This window comes from Miniopterus schreibersii, assembly GCF_964146895.1.
Source record: "Miniopterus schreibersii genome assembly, chromosome: 1".
In the NCBI taxonomy this organism is placed as follows: domain Eukaryota; kingdom Metazoa; phylum Chordata; class Mammalia; order Chiroptera; family Miniopteridae; genus Miniopterus; species Miniopterus schreibersii.
Window position 1 is genome coordinate 144,615,450 of NC_138101.1, and position 15,683 is coordinate 144,631,132.

Genomic DNA, 15,683 nt, shown 5'->3' on the forward strand with positions numbered 1-15,683 from the left:
AGCTGTTTCCTCTTCACACACGATATTTGGTGTTTGGTACCATTTACTTTGTTGGGAGCCAGTTGGGGTTTCCTTTGTCCCAGATGCTAGCCTTATCTTTCTGGGCTTCCATCTTCCTCCAATAGGTGGCCTGGAAATTTTTTTACTATCTGCTTATCCCTCTGTGCCTTCAAGCTGATGTCCTTCCTGTTTCATTCAGCTCTTTGTTTGTTTCAGGACCTTTTATTTAAAAAAATCTTCCCAGTTTTATTGAGATATAATTGATATACATCACTATATAAATTTAAGGTGTACAGCATAATGGTTTGACTTATACATATTGTGAAGTGATTGCCACAAAAAGTTAACATCCATCATCTCATATAGATACAATAAAAAGAAAAAACAAAAAATTTTTCTCCTTGTGATGAGGACTCTTAGGATTTACTCTGTTAACTTTCATATATATACATCACAACAGTGTTATCTATAGATGTCATGTTGTGCATTATTACATCCCTAGTACTTAATTACAACTGGAAGTTTGTACCTTTTGACTACCTTCCTTCAATTCTCTGCCCCTGCCTCCATCTCTGGTAATCACACATCTGACCTCTTTCTGTGAGTTTGGTGTGTATTTTTAGATTTCACATATAAGTGAGTTCGTACAGTATTTGTCTTTGTCTGACTTGTTTCAGTTAACATAATGCCCTCAAGGCCCATCCATGTTGTTGCAAATGGCAGGATTTCCTCGTTGCTGTTTTTTAATTACTGAATAATATTCCACTGTGTGTGTGTATGTGTGTGTGTGTGCATACACTGTGTGTGTGTGTGTGTAAATATATATACATATATATGTGTACATCATATATATGTACCGCAACTTAGTTATCCATTCATCCATTTGATGGACACTTTGGTGGTTTCCACGTCTTGGCTATTGTAAATAATGCTGCTGTGAACGTGGAGGTGCAGATATCTTTTTGAGTTAATGTTTTAATTTTTTCCTTTGGAAATATTCCCATGTCCAGCTTTTTAAAATAGTCTTCAGTGAAAGGCTTGGTTTATATTATTACCAAAAGCAGAAGGTGTCCATCCTTGCTTACATTTAAAAAACTTTATCATAGAGAATTTTGAACATACACAAAAGTAGACAGACTGTAATGAACCCCCATATATCCACTACCCAGTGACATAACCGTTAACCCTTGGCCAGTTCTTTGTACACATTCCTGTCTACTTTTCCCATCCTATATTATTTTGAAGCAAATTCCAGATGTCACATCAATTCATTTGTAAGTATTTTAGTATGTAGCCCTAAAAGATAAGGAATGTTTTTAAAGAAAACATAACCACAAAACTAGTATCACATCTAAATAATAACAATAATTCTTTAATACAAAAAAAAACTTTAGTAGGTGTTCAAATTACTTTGTTACTTTTTAGTATAATTGTACTCAGCAATGAGCCTGTGTATATAGAGATTCACTTGCATAGTTATGAAGACCCTTTTTGATTTGGCCAGTAACCAGTCATAAAAATTTACTTTCTTGTCCTCAGGGAACTCTTCACCTATCTAAATCTTCCCCATCCTACAGTGGCCAAATTTAAGTCTCACTTCCTTCGTGGAACCTGTCCTGACCATTTCTCTGATTTCCTGACCATTTATTATCCTACTCCCGTGGCACTTGTCCAGATTGTCATGTATAATATAACTTCTCATCACTGTAAACTGTGAGAAGATAGGGACATGTCTACTGTATTTTTTGTATGACAGACTGAGTCTGTCATATTGTGGGAGATAGCTCCTCTATACTTCAGGAATTTAGTGAGGGCCAAATGAAGTAGTATATGAAACTTTTTTCATAACCTACATAGCGAAATTGTAAGGGGTTTTATTGTTATTGGTTGGTTGTTGTTGGCGTAACTACTATATGAATTAGTCTTAGATTAAAATCTCTGTGAGGGCAGAGACCTGTGTTTCCAGAGCCTATCACTATGCTTACCAGTAGGCTTCCAATTAATATTTGTTGATTTAATTTATTATCTGAATGATTCAGCAAGTTCCCCCATGTCTACTAAATAATATAAAATAGAAATGATAAATTTAAAGACCAACAGGAAAAGGTTAAACTTTATCAAAATTTTTATTTAATTTTTTTCTCCTTCACAAATCTGATAGGTTTATCTCAACATGTAGTTACCAGCTATAAGCAAGTAATTCAACTCTTGGAGGAGGGAGTAGCAAACAGGTAACAGATTTGTTTGTTCCTATCATCGTTTTGAGCTCCATTCTTCAGTCCTGTGTTCTCATCCCGCTTTGGCATGTGTGACGACATCCATCTCTGCGACTCCCTACATTCATAATCAGGAGGCCTTTCTCGGAACAGTAATGTACCCACAGGCAGGTGCAGTGACAAGATTTAGTGCTCTTCTCCCTAGTAATGAGATGTTCTTAAATTGAAGAATGACTGACTTCGATTTAGATAAAGGGAATGCTCTCCTGACTTAACATTGGAATGAATTTCTTAGGGAGACTGAATTTCATCTGGCTTAAGCATGACCTTGACATAACTCAAGATCTCCTTTCAAAGGTCTTTCTGGCACTATAAGATTAATCTTCTCTGTTTTGTCATAACTTTCTCTATCTTTGAGGCTTCTTCTCCAGCAAGTTCTTTACCTCCCCTGGTATTATTTAATGGATCTGTCTTGGGGATATTCTTCCAGGTCGAGCACTCTTCAGTATTACCCTTTTGAACTGCGATTTTTGTTTCTGTTGCTTAAAAAAAAAGTCCTAATGTAGTTTAATATGAAGATACATTCCCGTTTATTCTCATAAATCAGTATCTAGGACTCTCCTCCCGCCCTCATTGGACCACTCTCCTAAGTATACTGGACTAAATATGGATGTTTTATAATTCTCATCTGTAAACCTCAGCATTAGCATTTCTTGTGTTCCCCATGGATCCTCAGCCATGCATAAACCGTGCATAAACAATCCTCGTCCTAATTGTCTTGCCTTGTATACATAGAATCACAGCAGCTACCCATGTTCATGAGGCCAGCAGCAGATCCCATGCCATCTTCACTATCCACTATACACAGGTTGGTTACCTCTTATATTTGGTTAGATTTCTTCCTCTCCTAGTCCCTTTTGACTTCTTCCTGTTACAAGTCTATTAAGCTGTATACCTAGAAAGGGTAGAGACATTTAATAAGACTAATCAAAATAGGTTCTCCTTATATTTTGCTTTTAACATTTCAAAGCACTTTCATATATATGTGATCAGTATGGGCATTTAAAACAGAAAGCAAGATCGAAATGAAAATAAGCATTAAAATGAAAGAGTAGAAGATTCACTTCTATTATGATGTAATGAGGAGGTCAACAAATCCTGTCCCCAAAAAGCAGCTATAAAGCTGGACAAAACTGTCAAAAACAACCATTTCTCTATTCTGAAAATAGACCACAGACATATATAATAAACTGAGAAACATATATTCAAAAAAACTACTGAATTTCAAGTAAGAACAGCTGAGATGTATGGTGTATTGTCTTGGGTTGCTCCCATCCCTACACATACCCCAATCTCTGTGAATGACGTAGTTCAGTCAGGGGAGGGAAGGTTCTGAAAAACAGCAGTTTTGTTGCTGCCACTGCCAGAGGTGTTGATTTGGAGCATTGTCAGTTAAAGTGGTGATCTCAGTGGTAAGTGAACAAGGAGGACCAGTGGCTCCATCAGCCTGAGATTGTGGGTCTGTTTCAGGCACGAAATGAATTGGTAGACTATCTGGGGGTTTAATGAGTTCTGAGAGATGATACAGCCATAGGGGCTGTGATAAGATCCTCACATATCCTGAGGAACTGAAACTGCATACACATAGCAGAGACTAAGTGGACTCAAGCCAGCCACACAGTCCTGACTGGCAGAATCTGCACATATGTTCAGAGGAGACACAGAGGGCCCTGTGCCTAGTGAATTGAATGCTGGGTAAACTTAAAAACTGCCTGAGCTTTTAATTTATTCCCTAGCCCACACATAGATCCATCAATGGAGAATAGAAGTCTTATTGGCTGAAGATATTTGATTACAACTTCTGACCAATCTTTGGCTGAACACTAAGCTATGCAGACACAGGGTGGTCCCTGAGAAGCCAACCTTGAAATTAAAAACAACTATGGGGAAAAACTACAGAGACTGCTTTGGCTGCATATTGTGGGGACACAGATTTTAAAGATTTAGACCAGGCAAGTTACCAAACAAAACAACCACCACTATCACCCTAAACAGGAAAAAATTAGAATCCAAAATTGTTACAATACATTATCTAAAATATCTAGAGTTCAAACAAAAATTATTAGACATGGAAAAACAAACAAGAAAGTATGATCCATGCTAAAGAAAAAAAACCAGTCATTAAAAACTGATTCTAAGTGCTCCATATATTGGATTTAGCATACAACAGCCCCAAAGCAGCTAATACAAATATGTTTAAAGAACTAAAGGAAACCATTTTAAGAATTAAAGGAAAGCATGATGACAATGACTGTAAGAAATTGCACTAAAATGATATAGATTATTTTTTTAAATGGCAATTCTAGAATCGAAATGTATAATAATTGAAATGAAAAGTTTACTAGTGGAACTCAGTAGCAGATTTGAGATGGCAGAAGAATTAGTAAACTTGAAGACAGACCAATAGAAATCATCCAATTTGAATAAGACAAGTAAAAGTTGAAGAAAAATGAACAGAGCCACTCAGACGTGTGGAACAAAAGTCTCCCAACATAAGTGTAATGGGAATTCCAGAAAGAGAGAAAAAAGAATAGTCTTGAGAAAATTTTGAAATATAATGGCTGAAAAAATTCCCCAGATTTATTCAGAATCATTTATCTTCACATCTAAGATGCTTAGGAACTCCAAGTAAAATAAACACAGAGCCATACCCAGACACATCATAGTCAAACTGTTGAATGAGAAAGAGAAACTCTTGAAAACAGCTAGAGAAAAAGGACTCCTTATTTACAGAACAATTACATGATTAATGGCTGACTTCTCATCAGAAAGATTGGACCCCAGAAAACAGAGTGATGAGAAAAACACGTGTGAATCAAGATTTATCTATGCAGCAAAACTAGCTTTCAAAAGTGAAGATGAAATAAAACATTCCTAAACTGGAAAAAAAAAAAAAAAAAGCCAGAATTCTTGCTAGCAGCTCTATGTTACAAGAACACTAAAGGAAATCTTTCAGACTAAAATAAAGTGATATATTCTTTCTCATTTCCTCTAATGTCATTAAAAGAACAAAATTTTATAAAACAGTGATATAATGTTGTGTTGTTGCACATCATATGTATGCATTGTCATATATGTGACTAATAGCATAAAGGAGTGAGGAGGAAAAAAATGGAGTAAAGATTTCTATATTCTATAGGAATTAAGTTAGTATTATTTTGAAGTCAGTCATGGTAGGTTAAGATGCATATTCTGATCTGTAGAGCAGGAAGTAGCCTAAGTAGCACTAAGAGTAGCTCAAAATTATAATTTAAAAATCAGCAGAAATTAAAATACTTTTTTAACACACAGAAGGTGGAAAAGGAGGAACACAAAAACAAAACATCATGAGACATATAGAAAATAAATAGAAAACAACAGATATAATTCTGAACACACAAAGTGTGAATGGATGAGGGTACAAATTATCAGACTAGGTAAAAAAGACCCAACTATATGCTGTCTACAAGAAACACTCCTTAGATTCAAAGATACAGATAAGTTGAAAGTAAAAGGATAGAAAAACACACACCTTATAAATAGTAACTATAAGAGAGCTAGAGTACTATATTAATGTCAGACCAAAAAAAACCCAAACATTTAAAGACAAATACTAGAGACATACATTTCATAATGATAAAGGGTTTATACATCCAGAAGATACAACAATTTAAAATGTATGTGCTCCAAAAAATAAAAAAATAAAATGTATGTGCTCCAAACAATGGAGTCCCAAAATACATAAAGGAAAACTTGACATAATTGAAAAGAAAAATAAATAGGCAATTCAGTAACAATAGTTGGAAATTTCAATACCCCACTTTCAATAATTGGTAGGACAACTAGACAGAAATCAACAAGCATATAGATTTGAGCAACATTATCAACCAATGTGACCTTATATTTAAATAATACTACCGTTAACATCTATAGAACACTTATTTCCAAGTGCATATAGAACATTCTCCAGGATAAACCATATACTGCATGAAACTAAAGTAATCAAGATAGTGTGGTATTAACATTAAAATAGATTAATGGAACAGACAGAATAGAGTCCAAAATAGACCCACACATATATAGGCAACTTATTTTTTTAAAAAGTGGCAAAGGCAATTCAATAGAGTATGTCTAGTCTTTTCAACAAATAATGGTAGAACAATTGGATATCCATATGTTAAAAAAAACCTAAAACAAAACAAGACAATTTTGATCTATACCTTGTACTTTATCTAAAAATTAATTCAAACTGGATCATAGACATAAATGTAAAACCTAAACTATTCTCCTTGTAGAAGATAACATGGGAGAACCTTTGTGACCTTTGATTAGGTAAAGTTCTATTTTAGATATGACACTAACAATACAAGTGAACAAAAGAACAAATGGAAATTTGGAAGTGGTCAAAATTTTAAACTTCTGTTCTTTGAACGACACTACTAGAGAATAAAAAGAAAAGCCACAGATTGAGAGTATTTATAAGACATACATCTGATAAAGGACTTGTATCCAGAATATATAGAGAACTCTCCAAACTTAAGAAAACAATGGGAAAAGTTTTGAACCAACACTTCATTAACGAAAATATTCAGATTGCAGTTAAGTACTTAAATAGATGCCCAACATCATTAATTATGAGGGAATGCAAATTAAAACCAAATGAGATATCACTATTCACCTTTTAAAATGGCTAAAATTAAAAAGAGTGATTATTCTAAATAGTGGAACGGTGTATAGGAGCCGCAGTTCTCATACACTGAACTACTAGTGGGAATGGAAAGTGGTATAACAACTTTTGAAAACAATCTGACAGTTTCTTAAAAAATTAAGCACATATCTACCATGTGATCTAGCCATTCCACTCCTAGATGTTTTTCCCAAGAAAAAAAAGTCCATACAAAGACTTGTAAACAAATATTCATATTTGTACTTGTACAAAATGTATTTTGTAATAAGTTATATAATTTGTAATTATTCAAAACTGAAAACAACTCAGATGTCTATTAAGAGGTGAATGGATAAACAAACCATACAATAGAATACTACTCAGCAATAAAAATGAATGGACTATTGATACACACCTCAAAATGTATGACTCTCAAGATAATTATGCACAGTGAAATAAGCCAGACGTATAATTCTATTTGTATGAAATCCTGAGAAGATGAATTTATAAAGATAGAAAGTTGATGAATGGTCGCCTAGGGCTCGGGATGGGAATGGAGACTGATTGCAAACACACTTGAGAAAAACGGGAATATTTTAAAGCTGGATTTTGTTGTTTTAAAATAAAACAACAAAAAACCCACACTGAATTTAAGAAAAAGGAAAAATAGTTTCGCTCTTGAGGGCTGGATGCCCCTGAATAGAATAGAGAGAGGCAGAGATTTTTCAACCCTTGTGTTTCAACACTGGTGTGCTGCAAGAAGTTTTAAAGTATGCAATACCTGACTAGCCAGGGGCACTGACCTCTTTCCCTTAGAATGTCAAATAAAAAAATGACAACAACCAACACAACAGTAGCCATCCCATGTGAATGAATCAAAATTACACCTATTTTATTTGTCAGGTCGGCAAAAAATATATTTTAATAATTAGTTTATGTGTGCCATGAGACGAAAAAGGTTGCAAATCGCTGCCCTAAATCAGTTAACCTGATGTGATTCATGCTAACAAGACTGACACACCAAACCTCTTGCAGGGGCCCCAACCTGCTGAGAAAGAGCCCCCTGGAGGGGAGATGAGTATTTGCCTGGTCAATTGTACTAAAATTCTTGGTGCCCCTGAGCATTGTGCTCAGAGGACTTTGTGGGATTTGTCCAGTTTTTCTGCGGAAGTCTTGCTTATATTTTCAGTGAAGTAAGTACCCAGAGCTTACGAATTATATCTATCAGATATTGTGATCTCATCTGGCACATTTGAATACAGAGTTTTTTGAATGAGTGGCTAAAAATCTAAAATATCACTTTGGTCAGGAGGGTGTATAAGGGGAAGAAAAAACACATGTGCCAAATGACAAGCCTTAAATGTTTTTTCTACCTTAGGCGGTTCTGGAGAACAACTTGCCCTCTGAAATCACTAGCAAGATCAACCTTGTGGACCTAGCAGGCAGGTAATTAGGATTTCAAAGCCAAGGGGAATTACTCCCTTGGCAGTGACCTTGTTCTTGCCCATTTTTTAGGGAATAAACTTGTTCCAGCCCTTTTCATAGTTCAGTAATACTGAGAAAATTACAAAAGAAATAAATTCTCTCAATGCTAGATTAAGAAATTATAACTTCTAGGACCTGGCAAGTTCCACATCAGGGGTTCTCAATCTTAGTTGCCCGTTAAAATCACCTGGGACCTTGTAAAATTCCCAATGCCTGGGCTGCACCTTAGACCAAGTAAATCAGATTATTAGTGGAGTCAGGAGGGGTGCAAGCATCAGTAGTTTTTAAAGCAGCCCGGTGATTCCATTGTACAGACAATTGAAAACCACTGCTCTAAGAAGGGGTAACTGAATTAGCATGCTTTTTTCCTTTGACTTAGTACTGCCTTTTAAGTATTAGAAGGAAGCATGAATCATAGTCACATATCCAGAAAGAAGAAAGTCTTGGGGATAATGTGGTCATCAAAAAGTGTAAGATGAAATAAGGAAATTTTCTTATTTTAAAACTGCTAAACAATTGATATGATACAGCATTCCCTTAAAAACTAAGTGCTATCTGGAATAAACTGTATCAGTTAATCAGAAGTGTAAATTTTGAATATTTGCCATTTACTTTAAAAAGGAATTTGAGACAGTTGACAGTTAATGACACAGATACTATAAAGCCATTAATGTGTGAAATAAAACAATAAAGGTAGAGGGGAGGTATACCAAAAAGCCACGCTAATGTAATTATTGTAAATGAGTATTACATTTAGCTGGAAGTGCTCTGGCAGCCAAAATAAAAACAGAAATGTAATGAATTATTTGATTTTTAAAGCCTGAGAAGCAGAAGAATGCCAGTTCATCATTAGATGGTAACTTTTTTTTCTGGAATTGAATTCTAAAAGGGACTTATTATGTGGGTATTTTACATGATGTACAACATAATGGATAGTGTCTTTGAGCATATTATAAGGATAGTGTTGTCTTGTTTGCTTTTGTTTTTGTTTTTATTGACTGTTTTAGTGAAAGAGCGGACCCCAGTTACTGTAAGGACCGGATCACTGAAGGAGCCAATATCAACAAGTCTCTTGTGACTCTAGGAATTGTCATCTCCACTTTAGGTATTTGGCTGATAGACTGGCTCATCAGAGTGGGAGGGAGACTTTGGAGAATAACTTATGTATTTTCATTTTGTCAAAATGGGGTAGATACAGGGTTCTTTTTGATACAGTTACCTTCTGGTTTGGAGCATAAAAATTGATATTTATCTGTTGTTTTAGACAACTTGGCCATCATCTTGTACTCTCATTTCAGAAAGAAGAGAGACTAAAATATTGTGTAGCTCAAATATCCATGTCATAAGCCCAAAGTCTAATTTAGGGCTTAAACTTAAAGATCTTACCGTATGCAGAAAGGGATTAAGAAGTGTGGAACTTAAGTCTTTGTTCCCCAACCATTGTTTTCTTTTAATGAATTTGTTTTAGAATTTCTTTTTTCTTCCACTTTTATTATTTTTTGTCTTTTAAGCCCAGAACTCTCAAGTATTCAGCAGCTGCCAGAGCCTCAACAGTGTAACCAGCAATGGTGGTGACAGTGGGATTCCTAGCTCTCCTTCTGGGACCTGTAGTGGAGGGGGACCCTCCCGGAGGCAGTCTTACATCCCATATCGGGACTCCGTGTTGACCTGGCTGCTGAAGGACAGCCTTGGTGGCAACTCCAGAACCATCATGGTTGCCAGTGAGTGGGATGCTGGGGCTGGTTCTGTGTTGGGACTGGTACTGTGCCTCCGAGAAAGGGCCACGACCACCCATTTCATCAAGGGTCTCTTATACAATGTGGACAGTAGCAGCAAGGCAAGTGGTTATGGTCTGGGTCAGAGGGCTTGGCATGTTTTTTAACTTTCTTCTTTTACCTCAGCTGTGTCTCCTGCACACACTAGCTACAGTGAGACCATGAGTACCCTGAGATACGCATCCAATGCCAAGAACATCATCAACAAGCCACGGGTAAATGAGGTGAGACCTTCATCTGAAGTCCTGGTCTGTTATACTTTACCAAAGTTCTCCTTTTGTTCTCTCTCTCATTGATGTCTTTCTTTGTGTACTCACTCTAGCTTGCCACACTTGTTCTTCAAATGATAAGGGAGTGAAATTCTTTCTTCTAGTGTTCTACCCTTCTCTGATATCTCTACCGACTTCATTTATAACCTATTATGAATAATTTAGATATTTTCCTAAGACCATTCCTCTTAACATTCATGGTGTACCATTATCATTCTAAGAAAGCTTATTTAAAAGTTTCTTTATTTACTAATTTTATTCTGAGTTTTTGTTGATGTATGCTTTTTTTCCTATGCATATGGTAATTACATCTGTGTTTTGGGCTAAAAAAGGCATATAATAAATTTTTTAATGAGAATATTCCAAAAATTCCTTATCTGCTTTGCAATTTCGCTGAACAGTTCCAGGGCAGGCATTACAAACTGGTGGCCACACAGATCTAGCCCACCTGTGGACTGTTCTAAAAGGCAGTGTAATTAGTCCTGGCTGGGTGGCTCAGTTGGAGCATTGTCCCATGCACCAAAAGGTTGTGGGTTCCATTCTGGTCAGAGCACATACCTAGGTTTTGGGTTTCATCCCCAGTCGGGGCACATGCGGGAGGCAACCAATTAATGTTTCTCCCTCTCTCTCCCCCTCCTTTCTTCCCTCTCCCTTTCCTGTCTCTCTAAAATCAATAAAAATATTCTCAGATGAGGATTTTAAAAAGTTATTCTTTTAAAAAGGCGATGTAAATAGACAGGTACTAAGTTTAGTTACCGTACAGAAAGATTAGCACTTACTATCTGTACATGCCCTGGCATTTGTGTTACCTGCCTGACCTGCTCTAGGACAGTGATTCTCAAACTTTAGTGTGTATAAGAATCTCCTGGAGGGTTTATTAAACCACAGTTGGGGACCAGCCCTCAAGAGTTTCTGATTTAGTAGGTGTTGAGTAGGAGCAGAATTTGTATTTCTAACAAGTTCTTAGTCCTGGGACCACATCTTGAGAAGACTGCCCCAGAAGGTACTCCAAAGGAATAATGTACTTCTTCCAAGCTAATTGCATGATCTCATAGCTGTTATCAATCACTGGTGACTGAGTTCTCTGTTTCAGGATGCAAACGTAAAGTTGATCAGAGAGCTCAGGGAAGAGATTAGACGACTGAAAGCCATGCTATTGAGCTTCGAACTGGTATGTTGGCAATCAGAACTTGTATGTATTGAAAAGCCCCTTTTCTTCTGCAAACCGTCTGCGTGCTGCTTTGTGTTCTCAATTAAGTGACACCTGTGGAGCAGGGGCAGGTGCAAAAACTGGATGGGGATTACTCTGATTACCTGTGTAGTTTCAGATGGGGTGGACATCCTCTCACTGTATCATCTCTATTGTCCAAAGTGCATTTCCCTGAATGGCTCTTATTCTGTTTGTGGGTAGATATGGGGAATGGGCCCTCCAGAAAAATTTCTTTGAATTCACCTTCTTTGTGTCAATCTGAGCCCAAATACTTAGGCTTCTGATTTATTTCTGATTTTAACAATAGTCTTTTCCTTATGTGTACTGTCTCTTCCCTCTCACAAGAGTAAGGGTGGGACCCACAAAACACAACTCTCTCTTTGTTCAGAGAAACTTCAGATCATTGAATGAGAAGGATGGAAATCTGAAGGAGCTGGTTCTCCAGAATGAATTGAAGGTGAGTGTGTGAGGTGGACCCAGTTGTGCTTTACATCACCCTGGGAGGAGGCCTGATCTCTCTCCATCATTCCTAGGCTGGGGCTGCTCCCCTGTCAGGACAGAGAGGTTCTGTCTAGTTTAGAGATAATTTTTGTCTGTACTGATCCTTGAATGGGGGATTGGTTTGTCTGAACGGCTGGTGACCAGCTTTCTGACTTTGTTTTGTTCTGTCAAAAATGACAACTCCCTTTGTATAGTCGCAATAGCTTATAAAATAGAATTTATTTACCAGTCAATCAACCAACCAACATGTATTCATTGAGCACCAAATAGGTGCTCAGCATGATGCTGCAAGATATAGTAGTCCCTGCTCTCAAGTGGCTTACAGTCTAGCTGGAAACACATTTAGAGACATTTAAATTTAAACACATTTAAATGTAATAACTATATGAGTTAGATGAAAGAGCTTAGGGAAGGAAGAAATCATGATGGCTTGGAATTTTCAGTGCAGGTATTACATTGCTGGAGCTGGAAGTCCGAGAACTTGAACTAGACCTTGAAAAATTGATAGAGTTTGTTAGGTAGGTAAAAGGGGTAAGGAATTTGGGGTGAGAAAGGGATAACATAAGCAAATCCATGGAACTGAGGGGATGAACTGGTGTGGGAGGCCATGTGGAAGCACACAGTGTGAGGAAGGCTAAGCTATCTGGGATAGGCACTCTTGGTAGAGGTTAGGGAAGTAAGGTGAGGGCAGTTTGGGAGGTTTGAACTTGACATAAACGGATTGATCGTAGCTTCCTGAGCCAGGTTGGTGTTATAATAAAGGAGTGTAGTAGGGAAAGTAATATGACAGTTGTATGTAGGATGGATTGAAGGGAGGGGAGCCTATAAGCAGAGAGACCAACCAGGAAAGAGACTGTTGTCGTGACCCTGTGAGAGCGAGGACAAGACATTTTGGGAGATTAGATTACATGGTGATTCCCAGAGACACTTAAAAGGAAAAAATGACAGGCATTATTTGGTGACAGGTTCGATTTAGATCCTGCAACCAAATGTCTCAATTTCCAATCTGCTATTACATCATCCTATGTGTTATTACAGTATCCTGGCTATGTCAACATTTTGTTATCCAAACTAAACTTCAGGATTATATCACGTACCCAGAAGTTTCTCAAAAATTCTGTGTTTAACCATATGTTCTGATTTGGGGTTCAGAAAATATTGTGCTCCTATACATAAGAGATGAGGAAAGAGTCAAAATCATTCCAGGCTCATTAGCATTTTTGCATTGTGCAGGCCAGTGGAATTCTAGTGGATGCAGGAGTCAGTGAGAGAGCTGGCCAGAGGGAGGTGTGTTCAGCAGTGCCTCCAGGTTGCTGTGCCAGGCTGGCCAAACTATAAGCTAGAGTGACCTGCTGCTGCTCGCCTCTGCCAGGTCCCAATCCAGCTTGGCCCTTTGGTTACCCTGTAGTTTTCAAACTTCAACCCAATGATTGTGACATTAAAAGTAATGTTTATAGGGTCCTTAAAATATTGTATCTCAACTTGGCATAGTTTCTTTTTTCTTAAGTATTCCATTTATGATAGAAGAATTTAGTTGAATCCAGTTTCTTTTCCCGTGTTCCTTAGTTCTTACATTTCCAGGATAAGCTGCCTGCCTAGGCATGAATTTCCACCATAAGAAGAAAAAAGGACTCTGCAGTCAGTATTGTTTGTTTACATTCCCCAGGTGGTTTTAAGGCCTCTAAGTCTTGGTATATTTATATTTAAAACTGATCCTGATAAGCCCTCAGGATTTTATTATTATGTTGTTATTTTATGACTCTGTGGTCTTTCAGACCAGTTTCATATAGTCTTTGTTCTCCCCCCCGGGAGACCTGTGCTTTGTGGTCTTTGAGCCACGTACACACTTACATTAGAAGTAAAAGAAAAGAAAAAAAAAGTCAAGGTGCTGCACCTTGAGAAAGAAGTGTTAGGTCACAAAAGGATTCCCAGCATGGATCACATAGAATAGAAGGGGGATGGGAAGGGGGAATTATAGATGTCTGACTAACATTTCAATTTTTTAAAAATAACATTAATGGTGTGTTTTTTCCCAATTATAAAAACAATACATGCTTGTTGCAGAAAGCTTTAATGTTTATATGGGAGTTTCTATTTATGAAAGTAACACTTGCTTATTTAAGAAAACTTAAAAAACACAGAGATGTGACAGAGGAGGTGCAAGGGCCTCTGTGGGGCTTTGAATAGTAACGGGGGAGAGTAAGAAAGTAATACGGGGTGGGGGTGGGGATGGGGGTGAGGGGAATCGGGCCAGGATGACATCTGAACTTTAGTTTGCTTCTCATGCTGAGTCTCTGAGACCACCACCTCTGCCTCTGCCTCTGCAGATAGACCAGCTGACTAAAGACTGGACCCATAAGTGGCATGAGTGGAAGGCCTTCGTGGAGCATTACAGAGTGGACATCAACAGGAGGAGGGCTGGGGTTGTCATTGACTCCAGCCTGCCACACCTGATGGCCTTGGAGGATGATGTGCTCAGCACAGGTGTCGTACTCTATCACCTCAAGGTGCGTAGGCAGGTGCATTCCTTCTTCCTGAGCTAGTGGTCCCAGAGGTCAAGGAGGGAAAAGCCATGGGCAGCATCTGTGCATCTGTTAATTGAGAAATGCCACAGAGCTGCCTTCAGGTTTGCCCTCAGGAAACAGCTAGCCAACCAATTGGGACCCATTTGGTTTTTGTATGAATAGAGCAGAAGATTGCAAATCAGAACAATCATGTATTCTTTTAGCTGCTGCTACTGTTGCTCTTATATAATTTACTTTTGTTCTCTGAGCCTTAATTTCCTCATTTTAAAATAAGAATGCTGCTGCTTGTATTCTTTTTCTGGCTTCCTGAAACACAGGAATGTAGGCAAGGAGGTGAAATCCTAACCTTAAAATACCACTGGTGCTCCTGAGCTGTGCAAATGCAGGCTGCTCACAGATGGCTAAAGGGAGAATCAAAAGACCTGAAACAGTTTCATTTCAATGCTTCCCCACTTCATTCAGCCTCCAAATCAACAAAACGTGCTCCTCCCAATTCTCCATTATTAGCTTTACTTGGGAAAGAAGAGAGGAGAGAGAAAGTAGATACAAGAAGCTTAGAGAAAGCATGAGGGAGAGTCCAAAGGCTGGGGTGGGGTGTGGGGTGGGGCCGTGGGGGCATGACATGTAGCCACCCAGAGGAAAAAAAATTAAGGCCTTTCATGAAGGACCTGGCTCACCCGGTTCTTTGTCACCTGGAGGCCAGATCCTCATTTATAAATGAAGCAGTTAGAATTAGTGACTCATGGTAGATAGAGTCTTATATCCTGCCCTCATCAAAAATGTCCTGCTGTAGAGGAACAGTCTCTGTGGAAGGCAAAATATACTTTTCCTGGCCCAAACCCCTATGCTCACTGAAAATCCAATCTTCATTCTCATAATTGTCCCCAGCTGACATTGTAAAGGAAGAGAGTTTATGGGGCACATGTAATGCTGCTATTATCCCTGGAGAAATTAGACTCCTAATGCTGCAGTACATGTGGTAGTGAGATGTTAGCAA

General features: G+C 37.9%; 1 protein-coding gene across 1 annotated transcript in view; it reads left to right on the forward strand.

The window, feature by feature from the left end:
* Nucleotides 1–15,683, forward strand: part of STARD9 (StAR related lipid transfer domain containing 9) — a 102,353-nt gene that overhangs the window by 47,047 nt on the left and 39,623 nt on the right. Inside the window, exons 8-16 of the mRNA XM_081153931.1 lie at nucleotides 2,162–2,231; nucleotides 3,012–3,084; nucleotides 8,300–8,367; nucleotides 9,414–9,511; nucleotides 9,918–10,127; nucleotides 10,308–10,405; nucleotides 11,544–11,621; nucleotides 12,049–12,117; nucleotides 14,489–14,668. Coding sequence (XP_081010057.1) covers nucleotides 2,162–2,231; nucleotides 3,012–3,084; nucleotides 8,300–8,367; nucleotides 9,414–9,511; nucleotides 9,918–10,127; nucleotides 10,308–10,405; nucleotides 11,544–11,621; nucleotides 12,049–12,117; nucleotides 14,489–14,668 — 944 coding nt within the window. The remainder of the gene's footprint in view (nucleotides 1–2,161; nucleotides 2,232–3,011; nucleotides 3,085–8,299; nucleotides 8,368–9,413; nucleotides 9,512–9,917; nucleotides 10,128–10,307; nucleotides 10,406–11,543; nucleotides 11,622–12,048; nucleotides 12,118–14,488; nucleotides 14,669–15,683) is intronic.